This window comes from Entelurus aequoreus, linkage group LG20 (assembly GCF_033978785.1).
Source record: "Entelurus aequoreus isolate RoL-2023_Sb linkage group LG20, RoL_Eaeq_v1.1, whole genome shotgun sequence".
NCBI classification, from domain to species: Eukaryota; Metazoa; Chordata; class Actinopteri; order Syngnathiformes; family Syngnathidae; genus Entelurus; species Entelurus aequoreus.
The window spans coordinates 42,892,692-42,907,800 of record NC_084750.1 but is presented as its reverse complement, the minus strand read 5'-3'; the positions used below and the strand labels follow the sequence as shown (position 1 = coordinate 42,907,800).

General features: G+C 39.2%; 1 protein-coding gene across 2 annotated transcripts in view; it reads left to right on the top strand.

The window, feature by feature from the left end:
* The window catches only part of csmd2 (CUB and Sushi multiple domains 2), a 691,992-nt gene that overhangs the window by 314,744 nt on the left and 362,139 nt on the right, over window positions 1-15,109 (top strand). For both annotated transcript variants that reach the window (XR_009822205.1, XM_062030117.1), the window contains one exon: window positions 12,116-12,237. Coding sequence is in view for 1 of the 2 variants with exons in the window: in XM_062030117.1 (XP_061886101.1) it covers window positions 12,116-12,237 (122 nt within the window). In the remaining variant the exon portion in view is untranslated. The remainder of the gene's footprint in view (window positions 1-12,115; window positions 12,238-15,109) is intronic.

The window sequence follows — 15,109 nt, the reverse complement described above, 5'->3', positions numbered from 1 at the left end:
CTTCACAATCGTCTATGTTCTTAACATCATTGAGTGCATGCAGGGTTCCGGCTGCATCGAAGAATTGATCATTTATTAAATGATCAACAAAAAACCTGACTGGGTTCTCTCCATGAGACAGTTTTCATATATGAGATATCTCGCCACACCCCTGCCAAAATGTTATTAAAAATAAAATTCATAAAAAATCATTTGTTCAAAAGAGACATAAAAAAAGTGAGGAATCTTAACAGACTGCAGCATTCAAACTCCAACACATCTGTCCACACTTCAATGTGAGAGCTAACCCTTTCAATGACATTTCCCTTTTATGAAATCCCAGTCAACGGGAGTGAGGACACTTAAGTGATCAGGAGCACTGCTACTTACCGCAATTAAGGACAAACACTTTTTGGGTGACTCAGAACGCTGAAGTAAAGTGTCACATCGTTGCTATGAATCTGATTGGAAATGTTAACACAATTAAACTAAATCTGCAGCTGAGGATGACTCAACATCGTCACCTTGTCCAACTGTTTCTTCCAATTCTTAGCCTCTTCCAACACCTTCTTCCAATTCTTAGCCTCTTCCAACACTTTCTTCCAATTATTAGCCTCGTCCAACAGTTTCTTTCAATTGTTAGCCTCGACCAACAGTTTCTTCCAATTGTTAGCCTCGTCCAACAGTTTCTTCCAAGTATTAGCCTCATCCAACATTTTCTTCCAATTGTTAGCTTCTTCCAACACTTTCTTCCAATTGTTAGCCTCGTCCAACAGTTTCTTTCAATTGTTAGCCTCGTCCAACAGTTTCTTCCAATTGTTAGCCTCGTCAAACACTTTCTTCCAAGTGTTCGCCTCTTCCAACACTTTCTTCCAATTGTTAGCCTCTTCCAACACTTTCTTCCAATTGTTAGCCTCGTCCAACACTTTCTTTCAATTGTTAGCCTCGTCCAACACTTTCTTCCAATTGTTAGCCTCTTCCAACACTTTCTTCCAATTGTTAGCCTCTTCCAACACTTTCTTCCAATTGTTAGCCTCTTCCAACACTTTCTTCCAATTGTTAGCCTCTTCCAACACTTTCTTCCAATTGTTAGCCTCTTCCAACACTTTCTTCCAATTGTTAGCCTCTTCCAACACTTTCTTCCAATTGTTAGCCTCTTCCAACACTTTCTTCCAATTGTTAGCCTCTTCCAACACTTTCTTCCAATTGTTAGCCTCTTCCAACACGTTCTTCCAATCGTAGCCTCGTTCAACACTTTTTTGGTTTTTTGTTTTTAGCCTCGACCAACAGTTTCTTCCAATTGTTAGCCTCGTCCAACAGTTTCTTCCAAGTATTAGCCTCATCCAACATTTTCTTCCAATTGTTAGCTTCTTCCAACACTTTCTTCCAATTATTAGCCTCGTCCAACAGTTTCTTTCAATTGTTAGCCTCGTCCAACACTTTCTTTCAATTGTTAGCCTCGTCCAACACTTTCTTCCAATTGTTAGCCTCTTCCAACACTTTCTTCCAATTGTTAGCCTCTTCCAACACTTTCTTCCAATTGTTAGCCTCTTCCAACACTTTCTTCCAATTGTTAGCCTCGTCCAACACTTTCTTCCAATTGTTAGCCTCGTCCAACACTTTCTTCCAATTGTTAGCCTCGTCCAACACTTTCTTCCAATTGTTAGCCTCGTCCAACACTTTCTTCCAATTGTTAGCCTCTTCCAACACTTTCTATCAATTGTTAGCCTCTTCCAACACTTTCTTCCAATTGTTAGCCTCTTCCAACACTTTCTTCCAATTGTTAGCCTGATCCAACACTTTCTTCCAATTGTTAGCCTCTTCCAACACTTTCTTCCAATTGTTAGCCTCTTCCAACACTTTCTTCCAATTGTTAGCCTCTTCCAACACTTTCTTCCAATTGTTAGCCTCTTCCAACACTTTCTTTTAATTGCCATCCTCGTCACTGTCATCGTGTCCTTGGGCAAGATACTTTCTAGTGCCACCCACACTGGTTTAAAGGTAACATAAATCATGGGTTTCACTCTGTAAAGCGCTTTGAGTCACTAGAGAAAAGCGCTATATAAATATAATTTAAATTTACTCATTCATCATCTTTGCGCTTCTCTGTAACTTCTCCATAGCTTGAGACACAGATCTTTTTTGGGCGGCCTATGGTTACGAAACACTAAAGCACTAAATCATCTTGAATTAACCCTAGGCACTAGGGAGCTTGGAGCTAGCAGCTACACAGCAGCTGAGCACACAATAGCGCACAAGCTAGACATACATAAAAAGTGTAATTACATGTCAGTAGAAAGACAAAATGCCCTTTAAGAACATCCCACGACATCATCCTCACTTTAACCCTGGCCCTATGGTGACTGATTATTAGGATTAATTAAAGATCTGTATCCTAAACTACAATTTGTCCATGAACTGCACTTCTTGTGTGGTTGGTGCTCGTTCCCCACCCTCGGGGTCAGGAGGACTCGTGCGCCCTTAGCTTTATTTAGGGGGACTTTTTAAAAGGCTGTCAGGCCCCCTCATTTGAGGTACACACAATCCCACTTGCCTTCCAGCGCTCATTGAAATTCCGCTTTAATTTGAAAGGGTGTCTGACAGCGCTCGCATGCAGACCCCCCGCGGGGCCTTGATAAGAGAAGTCTCGTTGTCCTTTGAAGGATGGCTTGCTCCAGTGTTCACAGCCCAGATTGGCACCACTATTTTCACTAGGATGATTGTTTTAGGGGTGTCCCGATCCAACATTGTTCCAATATCAGCAAAATAAAGATCGGAGTGGAGGTCTTGCTCCTCCGGGTTCTTCGGACCACCAATTACCGACATGCCAGGCTCTTCCAGATTGACAACACTGTTTTATTTTACAATAAAAGTGCAAAGTCTTTCGGGGTGCTTTTCAGCAGTCGTCTTTTCTCTCAATCGAGCACACGAATGGTTTCTCTCCAGAGTGTCGTCTGTCTTGCTCTTGTTCGTGCTCGTGCTTCACCAACCGCCATCAACATCAACTCTCTCTTCTCCTTCCCGACTGCTGCCTTTAACAGCACCTGTTGCTGATCTCGAAGCCGGTCCTGGCACACCCCGCTTCGCTGCAGGTCCGCAGGCCACGCCCCCCCCCCACAGTCGGCTTGCGTTGGAACTTTCCGATATAATCTACGATACAAGCGGTCCTGTAGTGTGTTCCCCTGTGCAAACGTGGACGGTTATCATTTAAAATCCAACAAGCACGCACGGTTCCTCGTATTGGAGTCGTTTCCGAAAGGTAAACACTCTACTTGGGGCAAGCAGCTACACAGCAGCTAAGCACACAATAGCACACGAGCTAGACTTACTTAATAAGCAATGAAGTGTAAAACAGCACATTTATCAATATAAAGAAGTATCAGGTAGTTAATGTTGCGTATTACTAAGTCCCCGAGGCAGAAGCGTATTAGAAAGTATCCAGTAACAAACGTGTCCGTGTCACTCAACTTACCACGCCATGAGCTTAACCTAATGATTTATTGACGTCAGCGAGAGAGCCAGACGGAGGAGCATTAACTCGGTTTGTTAGATCTGTTGAATCTTTTAGTCAAAACATTTTACCTGCTAGGACGTTGCAGCTACGCAACAGCTAAGCTCACAACAGCACGCAAGCTAGAAGTTCGTAAAAAAAAATCCTAATTGAAGATTAATGCAGTCTAAAAGAGCACATTTGTCAATTTAAAGAAGTATCGGATACTTATAGTTGCATATAACTTACACATACAAAGTCTCCAAGGCAGAAGCGTATTCAAAAGTATCCAGTAACAAACGTGTCCGCGTCATTCAACTTACTGCGCCATGAGCTTAACCTAATGATTTATTGTGACCAGAAGGCGTTGCCTAAAAAAGTGTTTTTCTTGCCTACCATTTTTCTGAGTAATTTCACTTGATCAACCCTTTTCCAAGTGTCCACACTACATCATATTAAAATGGTTCATGCTGATATCGAACCGCATTAATATCGGCATCGGCCAATACTCAAGTATCCAACATCAAAAGTATATACTGTATTTTCCGGACTATAGAGCGCACAGGTTTATAAGCCGCACTCGCTAGATTTTAGAACCAAAAAAATACCTATTACATACTTTAAATGTTTCCAAACGGTCTGTAACACAGCAGTAAAACGGCTGATCAAACAAAACAGAAGTCAAAAAAATATATATGTCCATATATTAGCCGCAGATATATACATTGCGAAATGAGTTAATTACTCAGAAATATTTTGTAAATGTTTATTTACATACCTTAATTGTTTCCAAACGGTACCTGTAACACGGCAGTAAAACGGCTGATCAAACAAAACAGAAGTCATCGTCATGGACCCGCTAGCTGCGGAAGCTAGCCTCCAATCAGCTAAACAGACTCAATAACTCCAAAACAGTGTTTTTCGTGCCTAACATTTTTCTGAGTAATGTCACTTGATCAACCCTTTTCCAAGTTTCCACACTACAACATATTAAAACATGCATCGGTATCGTCCAATACTCAAGTATCCAATATCAAGAGTATAGACTGTATTTTCCGGACTATAGAGTGCACATGTTTATAAGCCGCACTCGCTAGATTTTAGAACCAAAAAATATACCTATGATCTACCTTAAATGTTTCCAAACAGTGTCTGTAACAAGGCAGTAAAACGGCTGATCAAACAAAACAGAAGTCATCGTCATGGACCCACTAGCTGCAGAAGCTAGCTCTCCAATCAGCTAAACAGACTCAATAACTCCACTGTGACGTTTTGGTGAATTTAATGAGGAATAGTAAGTTAATAATACTAACAGAGACACTCGTAAACATGTTAGCATATTAGCTAATGCTAACGACGCTGGCTTAATTACATTACGATCGCACATACAAATATGCATGAAAACTGCTACAGGCATCACACATGGGACGCTTTGATAAGTAAGAATTGTTATAGTTATATTGTAAAACTTACCAACGTTGCTCGGAGTGATGAATGAACAATCCAAAGAAGTAGAAACGCTATGGAAAATTGGAAAACAGAACAGCACTTGTACTTCCGGTTCAAAGTTTTAAACAGCAGGGAACTCACCAGTATCCAGTAACGAACGTGTCCGCTTCCTTGAACTTACTGCGTCATAGCTTAACTTTGTGAAATATTTTGGCCACTCCAGTAGACGGCACCAAAAAAAACAAAAAAAAAACAATTACCAAGCCGCTTGAGTTTAAAGACAGCATACTTCCATTCCAGACAGTTAATACAAAATAGATGTGTTTCATACCTACCGTCGGTCTCTGTTTGACTCGTTCAAATTGATCAAACCTTCTCTAACCTTCTACAGTACAAAATATTAAAAGTATGTACAGTAGGGAAGGGATTCATTTGGCCCCATTCCTGTGTGAGAGGAAGGGTCAATCATTTTACAATGCAGTCTGCAGAAAATTACGGAAAGCGCCACTGTGGGCAAAGTTGGAACATTTTGAGATATTTGACACTCTGCTCCCATCTGGCGGCTAAAGTGGATAGTGCACCCCCCCCAAATCTGTCACGTTTCATGTGTCAGGTAAATCGCGACGAATGGGGCCGAATGAATCCCCTTCCTACTGCAGGATTCCGGCTGATATCGTATCAGAACGATGACGGGAGACAGGTCTGGACTACAGGCAGGCCAGTCTAGTACCCGCACTCTTTTACTATGAAGCCACGTTGATGTAACACGTGGCTTGGCATTGTCTTGCTGAAATAAGCAGGGGCGTCCATGATAACGTTGCTTGGATGGCAACATATGTCGCTCCAAAACCTGTATATACCTTTTAGCATTAATGGCGCCTTCACAGATGTGTAAGTTACCCATGTCTTGGGCACTAATACACCCCCATTCCATCACACATGCTGCCTTTTACACTTTACGCCTATAACAATCCGGATGGTTCTTTTCCTCTTTGGTCCGGAGGACACGACGTCCACAGTTTCCAAAAACAATTTGAAATGTGGACTTGTCAGGCTATAGAACACTTTTCCACTTTGCATCGGTCCATCTTAGATGAGCTCGGGCCCAGCGAAGATGGCGGCATTTTTGGGTGTTGTTGATAAATGGCTTTGGCTTTGCATAGTAGAGTTTTAACTTGCACTAACAGATGTAGCGACCAACCGTGGTTACTGACAGTTGGTTTCTGAAGTGTTCCTGAACCCATGTGGTGATATCCTTTACACACTGATGTCGCTTTTTGATGCAGTACCGCCTGAGGGATCCAAGGTCACGGGCATTCAATGTTACTGGCAGTGATTTCTCCAGATTCTCTGAACCTTTTGATGATATTACGGAGCGTAGATGGTGAAATCCCTGAATTCCTTGCAATAGCTGGTTGAGAAATGTTGTTCTCAAGCAATTTGCACAGGCATTTGTTGACAAAGTGGTGACCCTCGCCCCGTCCTTGTTTGTGGAAGCTGCTTTTATACCCAATCATGGCACCCACCTGTTCCCAATTAGCCCGTTCACCTGTGGGACGTTCCAAATAAGTGTTTGATGAGCATTCCTCAACTTTCCCAGTCTTTTTTGCCACTCGTGCCAGCTTTTTTGAAACATGTTGCAGGCAACAAATTCCAAACGAGCTAATATTTGCCAAAAAAATAACAAAGTTTTCCAGTTCGAACGTAAAGTATCTTGTCTTTGGAGTCTGTTCAACTGGATATAAGTTGAAAAGGATTTGCAAATCATTGTATTCTGTTTTTATTTACCGTTTACACAACGTGACAACTTCACTGATTTTGTATTACGAATATTACAATGATGAATATGATTATCGCTGCTCACCTACAGTATCGCCAGCGGTGCTGAATATTTTACAAGCAACATTCCACTTTATTGAGCGTCTTCAGACCAGAAAAGGCTCCGCCGCAGCAGCAGGACCATCGTGAACCATCATTTACCGACCCGGCCGGCCGGGCAGGGAAGCATCTTACTCGTGTCTGACGTGAAGTATGGCAGTCTGGGAGCTTTCACACAGTTTTATTCCTCAAAGTTATGATTGTGACGCTAAATCACCGCCAAGTCTTTGGCGTGGCTTCAAGGTTTTTTACACAGACCCATAAAAACCACACTGCCTGGCCCACTGGATATTTGATATCAGTACGACACAGGGTGTGAAGCTGGGGCGTCAGCATATAGGAACGATACGGTCAAGGATGAACCCCCCCCCCGCCCCGAGGGGTTCCGTATGGAGTGCGTGACTTTTTTCTGATTCCGGAGAAACAGGCCAAGATGTGCCAGTTAGATTGTGAGAAATCCAATTTAGGAGCGTTCCTTAAAGGCATCACTTGAGGAACTTGGCTAACTTTATTCCAAGGTTGCATTCGATCAAGGAGTATCGGACCGCAAACTTAATGGTGAACTCTGTTTCTAGTAGTTGTGTCCCGACCTGATACTGATATCAGCAAAATAACACGTATGGACGATGTCGGCTTCCGTCTAAAATGTCCGATAAAAACTGCGATACAAGCAGTGGTGCAGCGGGTTTACTCTGGCAAAACTGGACAGCCGATAACATCTAAATGTCCTCAAATAAGCACACAAGGTTGCTCTTTTCTTGTATCTTAGTCAACACATTTACTTGCTAGGAGCTAGTAGCTACGCAGCAGCTCAGCTAACAATAGCACACAAGCTAGACGTGCGTCCTTAACTGAATTGCAGTGTGAAACAGCACGCTACAAAAAAATTACAGTTTATTATTTTTTGTATTTTATTCTATTGTTATTTGTTTTGTTTGTTTACTTTTTTCCATTTTAAATGCTTGTAATTTGATTAATTTTATTGTTTTATTATTTTTTATGTGCAGCACTCCGGAGACAGTTTTGTTGTCAATAGTGCTATATAAATAAATAAATAACCAGTGTTTAGTCAAATACATTTAAAAAGTAATTAATTATAGTTACTTATTACTTTGCCCCTGAAAATCAATTGCTCTTTAATCAATGTAATTAATTACTATGAAAAGTAATTATTGCGTTATTTTATTAATTGTCTGGCAATATGCAGTAGAAAGACGTTTCATGAAAGCTGAGTGTGTGTGCCTTTAAAAGATGGCCCCCCGCTTTTGAGTGACATGTGACGTCAGCGAGAGAGTGAGCTCTTGCGGGACGGCCGCTCTGTTGAATCTTTTAGTCAAAACATTTACCTGCTAGGAGCTTGCAGATACACAGCAGCTAAGCTAGCAGTAGCACACAAGCTAGACATGTGTACTTAACTGAATTGCAGTGTAAAACAGCATGTTACAAAACATTTACAGTTAATTTTTTGTATTTTATTATATTATTAGCAGTTTTGTTTTTAATAGTGTTATATAAATAAAGGGGATTGAATTGGATTTATCAATATAAACAAATATCAAATAATTATAGTTGCAAATAACCAGTGTTTAGTAAAATACATTTAAAAAGAAATTAATTATAGTTACTCATTACCTTACCCCCCACCCCCCAAATACTGGCATTAGTCACAGAATTGGTCTTTAATTACTTTAATCAAAGTTATTATTGTGCTTTTTTCTTAACTGCAGTTGAAAGATGTTTCATGAAAGCGGAGTGCGTGCCTTTAAAAGACGGCCCCCGCTTTCAAGTGACATGTGACGTCAGCGAGAGAGCCAGACGGAGGAGCATTAACTCAGCCGCGTTTGTTATCTCTGTTTAATCTTTTAGTCAAAACATTTACCTGCTAGGACCTAGCAGCTACACAGCAGCAAAGCTAACAATAGCACACAAGCTAGACATTTGTAATAGGTGTCCTTAACTGAATTGCTGTGTAAAACAGCACATTTATCAATACAAACAACTGTCAAATAATTGTAGTTGCAAATAACTAGTGTTTCGTAAAATACATTTAAAAAGCAATTAATTATAGTTACTCATTACCTTGCCCCTAAAAAGTAATGGCATTAGTCACAGAATTGCTCTTTAATCAATGTAATTGATTACTATAAAAAGTAGTTATTGCGTTATTTTATTAATTGTCTGGCAATATGCATTTGAAAGACGTTTCATGAAAGCTGAGTGTGTGTGCCTTTAAAAGACGGCCCCCCGCTTTTGAGTGAAATGTGACGTCAGCGAGAGAGTGAGCTCTTGCGGGACGGCCGCTCTGTTGAATCTTTTAGTCAAAACATTTACCTGCTAGGAGCTTGCAGATACACAGCAGCTAAGCTAGCAGTAGCACACAAGCTAGACATGTGTACTTAACTGAATTGCAGTGTGAAACAGCACGTTACAAAACATTTACAGTTAATTTTTTGTATTTTATTATATTATTAACAGTTTTGTTTTTAATAGTGTTATATAAATAAAGGGGATTGAATTGGATTTATCAATATAAACAAATATCAAATACTTATAGTTGCAAATAACCAGTGTTTAGTAAAATACATTTAAAAATAAATTAATTATAATTACTCATTACCTTACCCCCCACCCCCCAAATACTGGCATTAGTCACAGAATTGGTCTTTAATTACTTTAATCAAAGTTATTGTTGTGTTATTTTCTTAACTGAGGTTGAAAGATGTTTCATGAAAGCTGAGTGCGTGCCTTTAAAAGACGGCCCCCGTTTTCGAGTGACATGTGACGTCAGCGAGAGAGCCAGACGGAGGAGCATTAACTCAGCCGCGTTTGTTAACTCTGTTTAATCTTTTAGTCAAAACATTTACCTGCTAGGACCTAGCAGCTACACAGCAGCAAAGCTAACAATAGCACACAAGCTAGACATTTGTAATAGGTGTCCTTAACTGAATTGCTGTGTAAAACAGCACATTTATCAATACAAACAACTATCAAATAATTGTAGTTGCAAATAACCAGTGTTTCGTAAAATACATTTAAAAAGTAATTAATTATAAATACTCATTACCTTGCCCCTAAAAAGTAATTGCATTAGTCACAGAATTGCTCTTTAATCAATGTAATTGATTACTATGAAAAGTAATTATTGCGTTATTTTATTAATTGTCTGGCAATATGCAGTAGAAAGACGTTTCATGAAAGCTGAGTGTGTGTGCCTTTAAAAGACGGCCCCCCGCTTTTGAGTGACATGTGACGTCAGCGAGGGAGTGAGCTCTTGCGGGACGGCCGCTCTGTTGAATCTTTTAGTCAAAAAATTTACCTGCTAGGAGCTTGCAGATACACAGCAGCTAAGCTAGCAGTAGCACACAAGCTAGACATGTGTACTTAACTGAATTGCAGTGTAAAACAGCACGTTACAAAACATTTACAGTTAATTTTTTGTATTTTATTATATTATTAGCAGTTTTGTTTTTAATAGTGTTATATTATAAGGGGATTGAATTGGATTTATCAATATAAACAAATATCAAATAATTATAGTTGCAAATAACCAGTGTTTAGTAAAATACATCTAAAAAGTAATTAATTATAGTTACTCATTACCTTACCCCCCCCACCCCCCAAATAATGGCATTAGTCACAGAATTGGTCTTTAATTACTTTAATCAAAGTTATTATTGTGTTATTTTCTTAACTGCAGTTGAAAGATGTTTCATGAAAGCGGAGTGCGTGCCTTTAAAAGACGGCCCCCGCTTTCAAGTGACATGTGACGTCAGCGAGAGAGCCAGACGGAGGAGCATTAACTCAGTTTGTTAACTCTGTTTAATCTTTTAGTCAAAACTTTTACTTGCTAGGACCTAGAAGCTACACAGCAGCAAAGCTAACAATAGCACACAAGCTAGACGTTCGTAAACAATTCCTAATTGAAGATTAATGCAGTCTAAAAGAGCACATTTGTCAATTTAAACAAGTATTGGATAATTATAGTTGCATATAACTTACACGTACAAAGTCTCCAAGGCAGAAGCGTATTTAAAAGTATCCAGTAACAAACGTGTCGACATCATTCAGCTTACTGCGCCATGAGATTAACCTAATGATTTATTGTGACCAGAAGGCGTTGCCTAAAAACAGTGTTTTTCTTGCCTACCATTTTTCTGAGTAATTTCACTTGATCAACCCTTTTCCAAGTGTCCACACTACAACATATTAAAATGGTTCATGGTGATATCGACCACATTAATATCGGCATCGGCCAATACTCAAGTATCCAACATCAAAACTATATACTGTATTTTCCGGACTACGGAGCGCACAGGTCTATAAGCCGCACCCGCTAGATTTTAGAACCAAAAAAATACCTATTACATACTTTAAATGTTTCCAAACGGTGTCTGTAACACGGCAGTAAAACGGCTGATCAAACAAAACAGAAGTCAAAAAAAAATATATGTTGATATTTTAGCCGCAGATATTTACATTGCGAAATGAGTTAAGTACTCAGAAATATTTTGCAACTGTTTATTTACATACCTTAATTGTTTCCAAACAGTGTCTGTAACACGGCAGTAAAACGGCTGATCAAACAAAACAGAAGTCATCGTCATGGACCCGCTAGCTGCGGAAGCTAGCCTCCAATCAGCTAAACAGACTCAATAACTCCACGGTGACGTTTTGGTGAATTCACTGAACGGAATTTGTGAAACGTAAACAATACAAAAATAATGTAAATGTAAGTTAATAATACCAACACAGACACCAGTAAACATTTTAGCATATTAGCTAATGCTAACGACGCTAGCTTGATTACATTACGATAGCACGTGAAAATATGCACGAAAACACTCCTACAGACATCACGCATTGGGACGCTTTGATAAGTAAGAATTGTTATAGTTATATTGTAACACTTACAAACGTTGTTTGGAGTGATGAATGAATAATCCATAGGAGTAGAAACGCTATGGACAATTAGAAAACAGAATGGCACGTCTACTTCCGGTTCAAAGTTTAAACAGCAGGAAACACTGTCGCGACTCATCAGCAACACCCGCAGTGAGCAAACTCATCCAAAAGATGGCGCCATAGCACAAACAATAACACAACATTTAGGTGTATTTGCATGTGTTTAATGGAAACTATTTGCATTATGGTCGTCAGCGAAGAAAAATCCGTAAATGAGCCGTGCCGTTTTTGTAATCCGCAGGGTTCAAAGCGTAGGAAACCAGTAGCGGCTTATAGTTCGGAATTTAGGGTATTGTGTATTGGCACACCCCTTATTTCTGGTGTGGTTACTGATCCAACATGTTCTTCTGTGTTCAGCCCCAATGTGCGGAGGTCAACTGAAAGGACCCGGCGGTGTCATCACATCCCCAAACTACCCGGTCCAGTACGACAACAACGCCAACTGCACCTGGGTCATCACCGCCACAGACCTATCCAAGGTACAGCCTTAAGACTCGTCTTTTTGGAAAAGCTTCTGCTAATTTTTTTTTTTTTTATAGATGTTTTGTGTTTTGAACTACTCTTGTATCCTTATAAACTCTGTAGCATTTTGAGATTGACAAATGTAAAGTGCTTTACAAATGTATTATTGTTATTATTATTATTATTATTTATTTGGTTGGTTGTACTAGTGTAGTATCGCGGTACTGTTGAATCAAAAACGGTACTATACTCTGTTTGAAAAGTACCGGTTCCCCATTTTTTTATTTTTTAACGGGCGCGTCGTCACGTCGTGACATTGCTGGTTTTACCAGCAGAGGAGCATGTTCGGCAGCGCACAATCACAGAGTACTTACAAGCAGACACAGTGTGTAGACAGAAAAGGGAGAATGGACGCATTTTGGCTTAAAAAGTAAAGATAAAGGTGAAGTTATAACACTGAAACACCCTCAGGAAGAGGTGCTTTAAGACATGGCTAGCTAGCTAGCAGCTAACATCCATCGGCAGTGTTTTAGCTACTTCTAAATCACTAATCCTCGCCTCCATTGCGACAAATAAAGTAAATTTCTTACATGTATCATTATCACTGGAGGACGAGGAATAGCTAAACATGCTTCACTACACACCGTAGGAGGATACAATAGCTCACCAGCGTCACAATGTAAACAAATGCCATGGGTGGATCTACACCTGACATCCACTGTAATGATACCAAGTACAGAAGGTGTATCTAGTCAATGATTACATCAATATTTTTTCCTTTTTTTAAATTCATGTTATCTTTATAAACTTAGGAAATATGTTCCTGGACACATGAGGACTTTGAATATGACCAATGTATGATCCTGTAACTACTTGGTATCGGATCGATACCTAAATTTGGGGTATCATCCAAAACTAATGTAAAGTATCAAACAACAGAAGAATAAGTGATTATTACATTTTAACAGAAGTGTAGATAGAACATGTTGAAAGAGAAAATAAGCAGATATTAACAGTAAATAAACAACTGGATTAATATTCCATTTTTACAGTTTGTCCCTCATAATGTGTACAAAATAATAGGTGTATAAATGACACAATATGTTACTGCATACGTCAGCAGACTAATTAGGAGTCTTTGTTTGTTTACTTACTACTAAAAGACAAGTTGTCTAGTATGTTCACTATTTTATTTAAAGACTACATTGCAATAATAAACATATGCTTAATGTACCCAAAGATTTTTTGTTAAAATAAAGCCAATAATGCCATTTTTTGTGATCCCCTTGATTTAAAAAAGTATCAAAATACATTTAGGTACCGGTACCAAAATATTGGTATCGGGACAATATTTTGTTACCAGTCACAAAATGCTATTTCGATACTTTTGAATACTTTTCCAAATAAAGGGGACCACAAAAAAATAACCATTATTGGCTTGATTTTAACAGGAAATCTTATGGTACATCAAACATTATGTTTCTTATTGCCATCGAAGACAAATGTTGTCATTAAATAAGATAGTGAACACACGAGACAACGTATCTCCTACAAGCAAACAAAGGCTTCTAAATTAACATATTGTCATTTCCGTTTTTGTCAAAAATAAATAAGGACAAGCGGTAGAAAATGGATTATACTGTAAATATATGTGTTAATGTATTGTTAATATCTGCTTACATTCTAATTTAACATGTTCTATCTACACTTCTGTTAAAATGTAATAATCACTTATTCTTCTGTTGTTTGGATACTTTCATAAGTTTTAGATGATACTACAAATGTTGGTATCGAGCCGATACCAAGTAGCTACAGGATCATACTTTGGTCATAATTAAAGTTATTCTGTGTCCTGTTCCTGAGTTTATAAACAATAAAAAAAAATTAAAAAGTGAAAAAAAGACAAAAGATTTTGTGTTCATAAAAAATATCGATGTAATCATTATCGTTACAGTTGATATTTGTATAGGATCAGCCTTTTTTTTTACATTCAGGAGCGCTATCTGTTGTTAGCGGTGACGCCGGTGAGCTATTGTATCATGAAGCATGTTTAGCTAGTCCTCGTCCTCCAGTGATAATGTTACGTGTAAGAGACTTACTGTATTTGTCGCCATTGAGGCGAGGATTAGTGATTTAGAAGTAGCTAAAACTCTGCTGGTTAGCTATGTTTTAAGCGTTATAGCGCTTTCATGGCACGAAAAAAAAAAAAGTTCCGGTATTTTCCAAAGGCAGTATCGTACCTTTTTGTAATTCATTAGTACTGGTACAGCGTACAACCCGATATCAGAGACAGGAAAAATAAAACAACGTTGTGAACAGGTCGGTCAGGGACAAATAGAGTTATATTAGAAGTGCCTGTGGTCTCAAAAAAAGGACAAAAGAGTGATGGGGACATGATGCATAGCGAGTGTCAGCACCAACGGAGAGTTTTGCCAAGTTCTTTCGGTGTCCGCCGTCTTCCCACAAGACAGAGAGATGACATTTGTGATGTTTTTTAAAAATGCGGAGAGGAAAGTTCTTGAGCGTTTATCCCTGCCTAATCACATCGGGTTAGCGGGGGGTCAGCTAACCTTGATGTTGGAATTTAGGTGGTTTAAAAGTGCTTTTAGTAAGCCCTGCTGGGAACACGCTCGCTTGTGTGCCTGTAGCGTTCATGCTAATGAGACGCGACTCTTTCATTCTCCTTTATTTAGCCAAAAACAGCTTTCATCAATACAAAGAACAACAACAAACAGTAGCAGTTACGGTACACCAGTATTAGTATAGTACCGTGATACTAAGGAATCATATTCTGTACTATACCGCCTCTAAAAAGTACCGGTTTCCCACCAACCCGCCTCCATTGCTGACATTGCTGGTTTTACGAGCAGAGGAGCACGTTCGGCAGCG